General features: G+C 42.8%; 2 protein-coding genes across 4 annotated transcripts; both read left to right on the forward strand.

The window, feature by feature from the left end:
* Positions 1-48: 48 nt before the first annotated feature.
* LOC109541505 (monocarboxylate transporter 3) lies at positions 49-9,838 on the forward strand. Of its 3 annotated transcripts, none has more exons than XM_019910375.2 (9): positions 49-219; positions 4,661-4,894; positions 6,632-7,223; positions 7,279-7,539; positions 7,594-7,998; positions 8,050-8,228; positions 8,283-8,505; positions 8,567-8,854; positions 8,912-9,838. In XM_019910375.2, exons 1-9 carry the CDS (start codon positions 139-141, stop codon positions 9,031-9,033), a joined length of 2,385 nt encoding a protein of 794 aa, XP_019765934.2. In that variant the 5' UTR covers positions 49-138; the 3' UTR covers positions 9,034-9,838. The 3 variants fall into 3 exon arrangements, with proteins under 3 accessions (XP_019765934.2, XP_048520513.1, XP_048520514.1); XM_048664556.1 differs by lacking the exon at positions 49-219 and adding an exon at positions 3,170-3,535; XM_048664557.1 differs by lacking the exon at positions 49-219 and adding an exon at positions 3,836-4,152.
* Positions 9,839-9,933: 95 nt separating this feature from the next.
* LOC109541506 (smad nuclear interacting protein 1) lies at positions 9,934-11,099 on the forward strand. Its single transcript, XM_019910376.2, has 2 exons — positions 9,934-10,680; positions 10,737-11,099. Exons 1-2 carry the CDS (start codon positions 10,011-10,013, stop codon positions 10,979-10,981), a joined length of 915 nt encoding a protein of 304 aa, XP_019765935.1. The 5' UTR covers positions 9,934-10,010; the 3' UTR covers positions 10,982-11,099.
* The last annotated feature ends 3,220 nt before the right edge of the window (positions 11,100-14,319 follow it).

The following is a 14,319-nucleotide window of genomic DNA, read 5'->3' on the forward strand; positions in this document are numbered from 1 at the left end:
CAACGCCCGTCGCCAGGGCGACGGAACGGCGCGCCGCTAAACATCCTTCTCTTCGGCGGCCATTCAATCGGCGGTGGCGTGCGTCAAAGGTGAATCGGGCTTTGGTTGGGCGTCTGCTGATGAGCCCCCGGCTCCATCATGGGCCAGACCGAGAGCAGGGACGAGGGCGCCGAGGATGAACCGGAAAAATGTGACTCACGAAGGGGCTCCGACATTCTGGTGAGTGATTCGCAACTGTTCTTTGTGCTGGCTGTTTCGGGGGTGGCCAATTGTCTCGTCACTGTGGACTGTATTGGACTGGACCATGAGCGTCCGGTGACGAATCTAAGGCTTCGGGTTGGCTTTATTTGCTAGTCTTCGCAGTAGGGGTGTCTCGACTGTCTGTCTGAAGACGTCCCAACTACTTCAATTCAGGCCATTTTGGCGAATAGGGTAGACTCCTACGCTCCCACTAGCTTAGGAAGTTTCTTAATCCCAATATAAACCTAATAGATGGCTGGATTTTTAGATCTGTGAAACCTGCCAGCACTAATTCACGAACATGGCAGTTTCTTTTGAGGTTATGGAACCTGTTGACAACTCTGTTCTTAATCAAGTCAAGATGGAGTAACAAGAGTCACAAGGGATAACGAGGGAATTATTACTTGTCTTTGATGGAACCCTTGAAAACATGTGACCCAGTTTCATTTCCCATTAATTGTTTCGGGGGTGGTAGGTTCAACGAAAAGCCCTTTGGATTGTCTTTAAAGCTGGCAACTAGAGTCTGTCCCAATGTATTTGACAGTTACGTCATTACATGAGACGCCATATTGAAATGTACTAAGCCGAGCCACATGCGAGCCGCCGACAAGCCAGAGTCGAGTCCGTGACAAGTCTGACGACGAAGAACAAACGGTGGTTGTGTTAATTTTGGGCAGTTTCTGTTCTCATTGAAGATTAATTCTGTTTTTTTTTCGTTCTGTATGACGCCAATAAACTGGCTATTTCCTTCTTGATCGCCTCGACAGATTTTCCGATAGTTAAATCAACTTTAATCCGCGCGTCAGTTTTAATAAACTAATCACGTCACACACTTGCTTCCAACTGAATTTCCAACGAGCTTACATACAGGGTGAGTTTTTTTCGATGGCCAGTTCAGGAATTTTCGAAACTATAGCAGTTACGAAAAAGGTTAAATGGACAAAGAATTATAGTTTTGAATGCTCTACTCGAAACCAATTTTATTTTTATAAAATTGGACAGCTATCAAGAGTATTTGGGAAAATCTTATTTATGGTAAATTTTTTAATTATTTCTAGTTCCGTTGATATTCATTTGACAGGAAAACATTTAATAGAACTTGTAGGATTTTCAATTCCAAAAAGAGGCATAAGAAATTTCTCCAAAATAACTGTCATTTTAGACATATGACACAAATTTGAGTTTTTGTATGGTAATCATCCTTGATTATTGCTTCACCGAATAGAGCATTTTATTACGATTTCTGTTATATCACATCGTTAAGATTTTTTGTAAAATGAAGTGTCTGCGAACAATTTATACTTTTAAATTTAGTTGATCGAAGTTAGCCATGGAAAATAGTATAAGATAGAGCATTGTTTCTTTCAATTTTTGACATTCAAGTTTAAATTTGACTTAAAAATCTAAGTTAGTTTTGTTGTAAAAATAAATTATTCCAATTAAGAAGAGCGCGACAAGATTGAAACCTACATTAGATGTGATCAAAATGCTAGACGAGCCTCTGATTACTATTTTGAGAGGCATTTTGACCGTCGTCAACCGTCTTTGAAAACATTCAAACGATTATCCGACAATTTGGGCACTTATGGAAGTTTTACGCAGCCAAGAAATGAAGATAAAGTAATAAATGAAGCTGTTGAGGTTAATGTCTTGGCCATTGTAAGCCAGAATCCACAGACTTCAACCCGAGAGGTCGCAGCAGAATCCGGGAATTCCCAAAGCACCGTGATGAGAGGTTAAAAAAACGCAAATTCCATCCGTATAAATTATCAGTATTACTTTACGTCCAGGGGATGAGGAGCTGCGTGTTAATTTTTGTACATGGTTCCGAAGCAAATGCCAACAAAACCTCCAATTCCCTTATAAAATATTGTGGACCGATGAAACTCGATTTACAAATTGTGGTATGTTTAATCGACACAATGAACATCTTTGGAATCAAACAAATCCCGACCACGTTGAGCAAAGGATATCACAAATTAAATTTGGGTTTAACGTTTGGAGCGGAATGGTAGATTCAAAAATTCTTGGACCATTTATTTTTGAAGGCACCTTAAATGGGAGTCGGTATCTTCAATTCCTTCGGAATAACCTGGATTTTATCTTTGGCGACTTAGATTTAGAAACATGGCGTAATGTGCAATTGTTTCAACATGATGGCGCTCCTCCGCATAATTTTTCCCCTCCTAATAATATTTCCTGGAACTTGGATTGGACGAAATGGCCCTATTTTATGGCCACCTCGATCACCGGATCTTTTACCTTTGGATTTCTTTTTGTGGGGAGCCGTAAAAACCTAGTTTACAAAAACAAATATTCTAATTTAAATGCATTTAAAGAAGCTGTTGTTAGAGCATTTGAAAATATTGATGGTCGGTCCGCAAGAAAGGCAACTTATTCAGTTTTAAAGCGTTGCAATGTTTGCATTTATAATAATAGTGGATTTTTCGGAAAGGTTTTACAATAAAAATTAAAGTTTCTAGAGTTAAATGTTAATTATTATTGGCATGATTGGATTTTTATAATACACACTTTAAATTAGCAGTCTTAATTAAAATAAACTTATTGCCAACTTTAAGGTAGTTGTCAATTTAAATACTGAAACATACTGTTATTATTTGTTACTATGGAAACAATGCTGTATGTCTTATACTATTTTCCATGGCTGACTTCGATCAACTAAATTGAAAACGTATAAATCGTTCGCACACTTTATTTTCGAAATAATCCTAACGATGTGATATATCACAGAAATCGTAATAAAATGCCTATTCGGTAAAGCAACCGTGACGAACTGTGCTCGGCTCAGGCTCGGCTCGGCAGACCATTACGCACGTTATAGTGCGTCCAGACTTCTCGAGCCGAGCCTTATCTTTACCTTTGTCGGTTGTAGATTAGTGGACTTTCACCATCAAATCCAACTTTTACGGCTTTTCTTAGTCCGACTACGTTCCCAGTTGTTGGCTGCGCATCTGCTTCGTGTTATAATCGCGATACTGGGGGGAATTCGTGGGTGACGTCAGCGTCGCCCGTTCACTCCTCCAACCTCCACACACTGAATTTAGATTTTCGATTCACGAGCGTTTGCCAACCAGTTGCAAAAGTTTGCCGTTACAGTTTACCACGTGTGCGAGTTCCAGTTGCGAAAAAATGGGTGTGCTTGGTCGCGTTGGTTCGCATCTGTGCCAGTGAGCGGTGCCCGTGTGGGATCCAGACAAAGTGTGCCAGGCCGCCTACCATGTCCAGCGGCAACTTGTCGGAAATCCGAGCGCCCCGCTCCAGGAAAATCAGCAGGGTGAGCACCCACAGTCCCCAAAACACATCCCAACAGTAAACAAAGACTGCTTTCTTCGCCTTTCTTCCTCTATCCAGGAAATGAGTCACCAAAAACAAAGGCAAAGGTCAGCAGCGATTGCTTGATCCTTTGTGCTGTCGCAGCCGATTGTTGCGTTGGTCAAATCCGTAGATTTTCCGCTGCTCAGCGTTGCGCCACTTGATTAATTTATTATTCCAAAATCACATGTTTGCCAGCTGGGTGCTCCGCACGAAGTGCATAATAACAAATGCGCTCCCAAACCGCATTGTGGTGGGTGGCTTGATTGCTTTGACGCTCCAAAGGTCAAAGGAGGCTGTTTGCCCAAACAGCCTCCTTCCATCATTCGTCTTAATTAGCACACCGACATTAGAAGCGGCCTAATCTAGGATTTATCTTGTTAGTTTTATGAGGACTTATCTCGTTTCTATGCTCCGATTAAAGCGATAATTTCAAGTGCCCGATCATCAGGCCTTTGATAAGGGTAAGCGGCCTCTTCTTAGTTCTGTCCACGTTGGTGGTGCATCGGGGCCTCTGTCGCCTCCAGTCCCTGGCTAGTCTAGTAGTGATTGAGTTTGGTTGAGATGGGGAAGTTCAAGGTGAGTTTTATGTATGCAGGGCTTCGCCCTCGGGGTTCTTCCACGGAAAACTGCGATCTCTCATCCAATCGCCCAATAAATTCGGGTCAATGATCTTCAATCTCGCGCGTATACTGGGGGGCTTTTCCATTCCTACACACAATTGCTTGTCAATAACTTTATGATGATGAAGGTTTTAGTGCCAGTAAATCGATCCTATTAAGTGTTCTATAAAAGAGCTGGCGCCCTCTTTTCATTAGGAGTCTTGAGGGGCTGCGACCATTGGTTCCAGTCATAAAATGTGGCAACTGTTTATCTCGGCCCGATCGGTATTCGCCTTGTAACCGCAACCGCGTTATCTAATTTCGCGCTGAAAGGCAACGTGTGGCTTCAACAATTCGCTGGCTTTAAACCGTTTAGCCTCTACACAATTAGAAGCAATTTAAACGCTTAATTAGTATGCCGCATTCCCGTGCCACTAGTAAAAGCCGGTAATCGGCAGTTTTCTAAGTTTCCCTGTTGTTTGCAGACTGATAGCGAAGTCGCCTGCGAAGAAGCGGCCGGATTGACCGCTGACCAGCAGGAGGGCGAGGAGGATGATCTCTCCTACTGCGGCTACCACGACCTGCCGCCTCCGCCGGATGGGGGCTACGGTTGGGTGGTGGTTTTCGCCTCCTTTATGTGCAATATGATCGTCGACGGAATCGCCTACACGTTTGGCGTTTTCCTGCAGCCCATGGTCACGTTCTACGGTGAATCAAAGGTAATTTGGCTGAATTTTTACGGGAAATTGGCTCGTCCTTTCAAACCCGCTCGAAGTCCAAAGTCTTGGTTAGGCCTGGGTAACTCAATACATTTTTAGGAGTTGGCGCAGTGCGGCGCAAAAAGGATTTGCGCGCCAACCCAACGCACCGGCGCAGTAACTCAGTTTCGTTGCTAGGAAAATGTTGATGACTTTTTTACCTGTTTTTAGATTGATTTTAAGGGCCATTTATCGATAATATTTTAAATATTTCTTCAAAATTTCAGAATTTTCCAGTTTTATCACAGTTACTCTTTTTTCTAAATATTCACTTGCAAATACTGACAATCTTAAGGTATTTTTCGCCATAAATTATGAAATACATTTTATTAAAACACTAGCCTCCTTCGTCGCTTTGAAAAAAGTTTTGAAATCCCTTTCCTCCAGCTTCGAATTTGGGACAAAAAACGAACTGAAGAAGCTAAATTTTATAATAAATTATTTGGAAAACTCGTCACCTCTATGCCTCTGAAGACTGTAGAGCTTGTTAAAAAAATTAGTTTCTTTAGTTTTGACTGAATTTTGTTTTGCTTTACTTTCTACTCAAAAACGCTCTATTTTGTAGAGTTTTACTTAAAAATACTGACGATCTGGATGTATTTTACGTGAAAAATTCGTAGTCGAATTCGGGACAAAAACGAAAATAAATTTATCCCGTTTTTTCCCGAAAACTATTTTCTAAAAAACCGATCACAAAACTAAAAGTTTTAAATCAAAAACGCACAAAAATATTATTTTCTGATTATTTTCTTCGGTTCTGACAATAGAAAATTGGCCTCATTCATCGGTTTGCAGGGAACTTTAGAAAACGAATTTTGGAATTTGGCACAAAAACCAAATAATTTTAATTTTTCACCGAAAGTAATTAAGGTTATCTTGAAAAAACGACCAGAGAACAAAAGTTTACGAAAAATAATTAGGAAAATTTGCCGCCCTCATCGCGCTGAAGATTTTAAAAGTTTATAAAATTTACGCAAAAATCGCATTATTTTTTAGTGTTACTTAAAATACTGGCAATCTTATCAGGTATTTTCTTTTTTTGCGAAAAATTATAACATACATTTTATTGGACCACTCGCCTCCTTAATCGCTTTGCAAAAATGTTTGGAAAACTCGAATGGTGGACGAAACCGTAATAATGATTTCTGGGTGTTTTTCCAAAAATATTTCCCCCAACTGAAAAAGCGAAAGTTTATAATCATTTATTGAGAGAACTGGGGTTTCTTCACTTTTTGGTCAATATTTCTAAACAACACTGTCTCTAAACAGAAAAACCGCGTTTGTCCGAACGTTTTACAGTGAAATATTGGCAAACTGAATCTTTTATGCAAAATAATTAAGAGATTGATTTTACAAGAAAACTCGTCGAGTTTATTTGGAGTCAGTTCGGTTGCTGAGAAAATCTAGATTACTTTTTTAAAGTTGTTTGAACAAGGTAGTAAAACGTTACTCAGAAAAAATGTTAATGACGGTGTTTTAGGTGTGAAAATTCCTGTCTCGGGTCTCGTAAAGCTTTAATAAATGACATATAACTCATTAACCGATGAGTTACAACTCAGAGAGTGGCAATAACTGAAAAGCGCAACTCAACACAGTGTTACCCAGGCCTAATATCTGGTGGCGTTCAGCCCCTGTGGGCGCTGATCAAGATTTAATTTGTGAGCAAAATGTGTCTTAAAAGCTAGTTTTTGTCCGCAGGGCAAGACAGCATGGGTAGGATCTCTCCTCTCAGGCATGTACCTCAGTGCTGGTCCTTTAGTGAGCGCCCTCACCAACAAGTTTGGGTGCCGGGCGGTTTGTATTGCCGGCGCCCTGATTTCGACCTCTGCCTTTATTCTGAGCGCCTTCTGCCCCACCGTGAACTGGTTGATGCTGGTCTATGGCGTGATTGGCGGTGTGGGCTTTGGACTTATTTACTTGCCGGCCGTGGTGTGCGTGGGCTACTACTTTGAGACCAAACGCTCCCTGGCAACTGGGATCGCGGTCTGCGGCTCCGGAGTGGGCACCTTTGCGTTCGCGCCCCTGGCCGACCTGTTGCTGCAGGAGTTCGGGTGGCGTGGAGCCAACCTGATTCTGGCCGGGTTTATTCTGAATTGCGTGCTGTTTGGGGCGTTGATGCGCCCGCTGACCTATCCGAAGGAGTCGGGCGAGAAGCCGCTGCTTCAACGCATGGCTGAGGAGCGACGCATCCAGATGGAGCGCGGCAGCATCGGCGGCTCGTACTTTTTGGTGCAGCTGCCCGATGGCACCATGGAGAAGCGGATGAAGCAGCCGCTGAACATCGACCCGGGTAAGCAGCGGCGGGCTTTCAAGATTTTTTGGATGGAAACAGTGTGTGGTTGTAGGCGTGCACTCCAGCTTGAACCTGGACCAATTGGCGCCCGGAACCCCGATCACGCCAATTCCAACGGTGCCCACGTTGCCCACGATTTCGGAGGTGAAAGTCACTGAGCAGAGTGGCAGTTCGGGCAGCCCCAGTCCAGGCGAGAGCCAGGCCGAGATCAAGCACCCGCGGCTTCTGGAGCTCAAAAACCAGATGGGGGAAGGCAAGGACCCCAAGTTGCCGCGCAACGCCAGCCAGCCAGCTTTTTCCTCTCAAATTCCTGGTGAGTGACTAGGGGGCGGTTTCATGGGCCGAAAGTAAGTGCGGAGTGTTGTAGGGTTGCCAAAGAATGGATCGGTGCCAACATTCGATCGTATTAGGAAGACTTCGGTGGGGGAGCGATTCAAGCCTACTCTGGACCCCATCAAGTCGACCTCGAGGGGCAAGCTGGGCTCTAATGCGGAAATGCGCCGGCTGCGCAACACCTCTACTGGCTCCTTTCTGAGCCGCAACAACAACAGCGAGGTAGACGTGGAGAGTCTGGGCTACACCACGTCCAAGATGTCGCTGGCCAGCAAAAAGGGGGGCAACATGGTGCGGCCGCTGTCCAGGAAGGATATTTTCTACTCGGGCTCCATTACCAACCTGCCGGAGTTCCATCAGTCGCAAAAGTCGCTCACCAACTACCGCCAGAGCATTATGAGCATCCCCAAGCTGAAGCAGCTGGAAGAGGATGGCTCCCGTAAGTGAATGCCGTTAATTTTCCCCAGGGGTGTTTACGCTTTTGTTTCAGCTGCTGATATCTGCCCATGTCTGGCGTTGCCCGATAGTTTCAAGAACGCCCTTTCCCAGATGATGGATATGAGCCTGCTGAAGGATCCCGTTTTCATGTGCATCGCTGTCTCAAATCTGTTTGGAATGGCCGGTCTGTATATTCCGTTCGTTTACTTGGCGGCGTGCGCCCAGGCGGATGTAAGTTCGGCACAGGTGTGCTTTTAAGTGAGTGATAATATTGCTTTTGTTTAGGGCATCGAGCCGACGAAGGCCTCGTTCCTCATCTCGATAATTGGCATCACCAACACAGTGGGGCGCGTGGCGTGCGGCTACTTCGCGGACTTTCCCCGCGTCAACGCCCTTCAAGTGAACAACATCTGCTTGGTGATTTCTACGCTGGCTGTAGCCGCCACGCCCTTCTGCCACACCTACCCCGCCTATGTTATAATGGCCATTGCGTTCGGCGTCGCTGTTTGTAAGTAGGCGCTTGGCCAAGTTGAGTGCGGTCTGACTGGACTGGCTGTTTCTGTCCGCAGCCGGGTACATATCGCTTACCTCCATCATCCTGGTGGATCTGCTTGGGCTGGACAAGCTGACCAACGCCTTCGGGCTGTTGATTCTGTTTCGTGGGGCGGCCGCTATTGTGGGCTCCCCGCTGGCGGGCGCCATTTATGACGCCACCCATTCCTATGACATTCCGTTCTATGTAGCGGGCGGACTGTTTGCAGTGTCCGCCGTCACCAGCTTCCTGGCGCCTTACATGAAGCGATTCACTAACGGGGAGGAGCAGGTGCAGGGCGACGGCGACGCCCTTACGCCCATTGGTAAGTTCGTAGGCGTAGCTCGAGTGCGAGCGAGACTGAAGGTTGGTTGGCTTGCAGATGAGGATGAGGAGGAGGACGAGCCGATTACGATGGGCGGCAAACGGCCGCTGCCCAAGATCATCGAAACGTCCGCCAGCAACAACGAAAAGGAAATCAAGCAAATTGAGTCGGTGTTGTAAAACGGCGGAAGCGCCGCGAGGGGCCCCATGCTCAGTGCGAACTGACCGTAAAGCGAAATGTGATAGTAAGTTACGCCCAATCAAGCAAACAAACAAAGTATTCGCCACTGCTGATGTGATAGCCCGGCGGTGTCAAGTCGAGCTGTAAATAGTGTGTATATTCTTAGTGCACAGGCATTATTTATACTGTACTTAATGTTAATTGCCTTGTAGCAACGTATGTCTTTTTAACTAGATTTAGTTGGTGAGGCTTTTGCGGGGGCACGTTTCCTGCCTGGGAAAACACGGTCGCTCCCAGTCCACTCGGCTGGGCAACTTCTTCTATCGATCGCTGTCCCTGGGGTCATTGGACTTGCCGAAAATTGTCCGCGGTTATTCAACTTTAGTGCCTTTTTATGATTTTCTTTTGGTTGCGCCGGCTTGATTCATGTGTCTTTGAATGAACAATGCACAGAACCTCATCGGCCCCCTACTTCCCAACAGTCTTCCAGGTATTGAGAAGCGCCAGCCAAGCAAATTGTGGCCAGACAGTCGGGGGTGCTTTGATTAATCTTTTTTTACACGATATTAACAGTATTGTAATGGTTTAATTGTTAGTTTAGATTAGTTAGTAGAATAAAAAGCGCGGGGCTCCAATTGTCCGACCAGTCCACTTTGAATTACAATAAATCGACAACAAGGGATGATTATGATTGTGAAAAATTTGTATATTGCCAAACTTACGCGTACCTGTCCCCTGGCGACAACTGTTTTAGTCGTGGAGGATTTCAACATGGAATTGTTACCAAATAAAAAATTAAATTGAGCCACGCTTTTTTTTCCTTGTGTCGCCTGCGCCCTCTGGTTTTGTTTGCAAAGCTTAAGGGAGCGGTGGCAACAGCGCGGAAGTGGAGGGGTGACGCTAGTGACAGTGACGTTGCCCAGTTTGTTTACATCCGTGCATCATAGGATAAAGACAAGTGCATTCATACGGTAAAATGGGGTCCAGAAAGCGCAGCAGACGTGATCGCTCCTCTTCCTCCTCATCGGCCAGTAGTGCGTCCTCAAAACGTTCCCCCAAGCGGGGCAGATCCAGCGATTCTGCTCGACACAGAAAAGACTCTCCAGCCGAGCGAAGCGCATCCAGGTACAGAAGGGGGTCCCCCCGAAGGGACACAGGCAGACATTCACGGGGCTCCGGGAACAACTACCGGCAAAGAAACTCTGGCAATGAGTCGCGGGGCTTTGGCCGGGGCCGGGGTCGGGGCAACCGCAGACGAAGCAGGAGCAGGTCCTTTGACCATGCGAACGCCCGTTGGGGCAAGGAGGATAACCAACCGAAGGAGAAGCGGAAAGACATGGAGAACAAGGCGAAGCCCGACTTTGGACTGTCCGGGAAACTGACTGAAGAAACCAACACGTACAAAGGAGTGGTGATCAAGTACAGTGAGCCTCCAGAGGCCAGAAAGCCGAGGCGGCGATGGAGGCTGTACCCGTTCAAGGGCGAGAAGGCGCTACAGACGTTGTACATTCATCGCGAGAGCGCCTACCTTATCGGTAGGGACCGAAAGGTCGTGGATCTGGCTGTGGACCATCCGTCATGTTCCAAGCAGCATGCGGCGCTGCAATACAGATTGGTGCCATTTACCAGGGAGAACGGAAGTGCGGGTAAGTTTTAGTCCCAGTCGCCTCAAAGGCTCAGCTGATTTATATGGTTGTTGCAGGCAAAAGGGTAAGGCCTTACCTCATCGATCTGGAGTCAGCCAATGGCACGTTCATCAACAACAATAAAATCGAGCCCAAGAAGTACGTGGAGCTGCTGGAGCGGGACGTGATCAAATTCGGGTTCAGTTCAAGGGAGTACGTGCTGCTGCATGAGAACAGCAAGGATGAGGCGATGGACGACGACGTCAAGCCCGAAGATGAGCAAGTGAAGGAGGAGCCCATTCTTAAAGCAGAGAAGGACTGAGTGTGCTGTGCGGTACTTCGAGTCTGGGGCCAAAGACGGAATACGAAGCACTTTGATACATGTACTTTTAATACGAACATGTTTGTACATAGGTATTGCAAGTAAATATTTAATTGTTGCTGGAAGCTTTTTTCAACACTGTTAAGGCATGACAAGGCGCTATCCGCTAGACCATCATAAAGTTATAAATACGATTCATTTGGCTTTAGGCACTTTAGTCTGGATTCTGGGATTGCATTAGCTTTCAACGCAACAAAAATTGAAAGTGAAACTAGTGGGTTTTCGGGTTTTTAGGCCGTCGTCTAGTCTTTAGTCGTTTTTAAGTCGACAGCCTAAGAACCCGAAAAACCCACTGGTTTCAAGGAATGACCTCGAAAGTCTCTTTTGATAAAAATTGAAAGTGTCAGCAGGAAAACACTAATAATAGTTGACGAAAAATATGTTTTACTAAAATCAATCAAAGTAAAGCAATAGCAAACCTTAACAGTGCATTTTGACTCCACTATGAAGAGCGACGGAACTTGATTTTCACACGACAGACTTTTGCGCCATTTTTATGAAAGTTTGAGCTCGTGTAGCTTGATATGTTGTGCAAAAGCCGGCTAAAAGGGCAAAATGCCCAACAAGCAGGTTTGGGAAACATGAATCCGCCTCAACCATATAGAACTAAGTAGGTACACGATACAATGTCGGTTTTGTATTTTTTCCAATTTACAAGTCTTAAAAAATAAATAACAATTGAAAAACCTAAACTCACTACCTATCTAGATTGTAAACACTTCACACTCGAAAGTAGTTATGTACACTCTATATACACACGCACAAGGCACTTGGCTTAATAAATACAGGATTAACTTCCTGTGGTAGTAGTTCTCTCGAAAATCCACTTAGAAAAATAATAATACGGTTCCTGGATTCTTAATCTAAACCACCTCACTTAGGCCTGGGTAACTCAATGAATTTTTAGGAGTTGGCGCAGTGCCACGCAAATGGTTTGGTGCGCCAACCCAACGCACCGGCTCAGTAACTTTGATGACTTTATTAGTTGTTTTTAGATTTATTTAAATATTCAGTTTATAAGATTCACTATAAAATTCGGATAGTAGTAAGGTATTTTTCGCAAAAAATTATGAAATACATAAATTAGACTATAACACTCGCCTCCTTCGCCGCTTTGTAAAAATTTTGAAATCCCTTTCCAGCTTCGAATTTGAGACAAAATCAAATAATTTTCTATCAAAAAACGAACTGAATAAGCGTAAGTTTATAATAAGTTATTTGGAAAACTCGTCACTTCTATTCCTCTGAAAACTGTAGAGTTCGTTAAAAAAATAGGTTTTTCAGTTTTGACTGATTTTTTGTTGCGTTGCTTTCTACTCAAACACGCTCTATTTTGTAGAGTTTTACTTAAAAATATTGACGGTCTGAATGTATTTTACGCGAAAAATTACAAGGTATATCTATAGCTTTGTAAGAATTTTACAAAACTTTTTCGGAGTCAAATTCGGAACAAAAACGAAAATAAATTTATCTCATTTTTCTCCGAATGACCAAAGACGCATTATTTTCTAGTTTTCTTTAAAAATACTGACAATTTTCAGGTATTTTCCGCGAATTAAATAAAACATACTAGAATGCCTCCTTCGTCCCATTGTAAAAAGTTTCGAAAACTCTTTCCAGCTTCTAATTTGAGACAAGAATTAAATAATTTTCTATCAAAAAACGAACAGCGAAAGTTTACAATAAACTATTTGGAAACTTGTCACCTCTATTCCTCTGAAGACTGTAGAGCTTGTTAAAAAAATGTGGCTTTTCAGTTTCGACAGATTTTATTTGCTTTACTTTCTACTCAAAAACGCTCAGTTTTGTAGAGTTTTACTTAAAAATACTAACGATCTGGATGTATTTTACGCGAAAAATTACAATACATATTTATAGATTTGTAGGAATTTTACAAAAACTTTTTTCAGTGTCGGATTCGGGAAAAAACGAAAATACATTTCTCTCGTTTTTTCCCGAAAATCATTAAGATTTTCTCAAAAACCGATCACAATACTAAAAGTTTTTAATCAAAAACGCAAAAAAAAACATTATTTTCTGATGATTTTCTTCTTTGCTGACAATAATGGGGTCTTTTCAGCCGAAAATGACAAAATTAATTTTGCTAGAAAATTCGCCTCATTCATCGGTCTGAAGATTTTTCAAGTTTCTTTAAAATTTCAGGTCATTCCAGTTTTAGCAAAGTTTCTATTGAACAATTATTTCTATGCAAAAAAACGTATTATTTTTAATTTTACGTAAAATACCGACTGTCTTCCGGTAATTTCTGTGAAAATTATAAATTAAATTTAATTAACACTCGGTGCACATTGCAGCTTCGAATTTTGAACAAAACCTTAATAACTTTTCCTGGATTTTTTCCCAAAAATATTTCCCCGGACAGAACAACTGAAAGTTTATAATCAATTATTTGGAAAACTCGTCACTTTTGTCGCTGTAAATCATTTGGTTTATTTAAATTCCGGTTTCTTCACTTTTAGGTCAATATTTCTAAACAAAACCCTCTCTATACAGAACAACGCGTTTTTTCCTAACGTTTTACTGTAAAACACTGGCAAGCTGAGAGTCTTTTATGGAAAAAAAGTTAAAAGATGGATTTTACAAGAAAAGTCGTCGTCTTTACAGTTGGTCTTCTTTATGGTCTTTTTCGAATACCCGTTTTATCCATGAATTTTGGACAAAATCGAAACAAAGTTATCTTGCTTTTTTTCGACAACATTTAGGTTTTCTCAAAAAACGACCAGAGAAAGCAAAAGCCTATAATCAAGAAACTATATATTTGGAAAACGCGTCATCCTCATCGCTCTGAAATTTTTAAAAATTTCTTCAAACTCCGGATTTTCCCTTTTTGGATCAAATAGTTTCAAGCAATCGTATGCACAAAAGCAATAAGTCACTTTTGTAGCTGTGAATAATTTGGTTTATTTAAATTCCGGTTTCTTCACTTTTTGGTGAATATTTCTAAAGAAAACTCTATCTAAACAGAACAACGCGTTTTTTCCTAACATTTTACTGTAAAATACTGGCAAACTGAGAATCTTTTATGCAAAAAAGTTAAAAGGTAGATTTGACAAGAAAAGTCGTTGTCTTTTCAGTTTGGTCTTCATAGTCTTATTCGAATACCCGTTTTACCCTTGAATTTGGGACAAAATCGAAACAAAATTATCTTGTTTTTTCGACACAATTTAGGTTTTCTCAAAAAAACGACCAGAGAAAGCAAAAGCCTATAATCAAGAAACTATATATTTGGAAAACGCGTCATCCTCATCGCTCTGAAA

Source organism: Dendroctonus ponderosae, unplaced genomic scaffold, assembly GCF_020466585.1.
Source record: "Dendroctonus ponderosae isolate FM_Combo_2020 unplaced genomic scaffold, Dpon_F_20191213v2 Dpon_F_20191213_1, whole genome shotgun sequence".
NCBI classification, from domain to species: domain Eukaryota; kingdom Metazoa; phylum Arthropoda; class Insecta; order Coleoptera; family Curculionidae; genus Dendroctonus; species Dendroctonus ponderosae.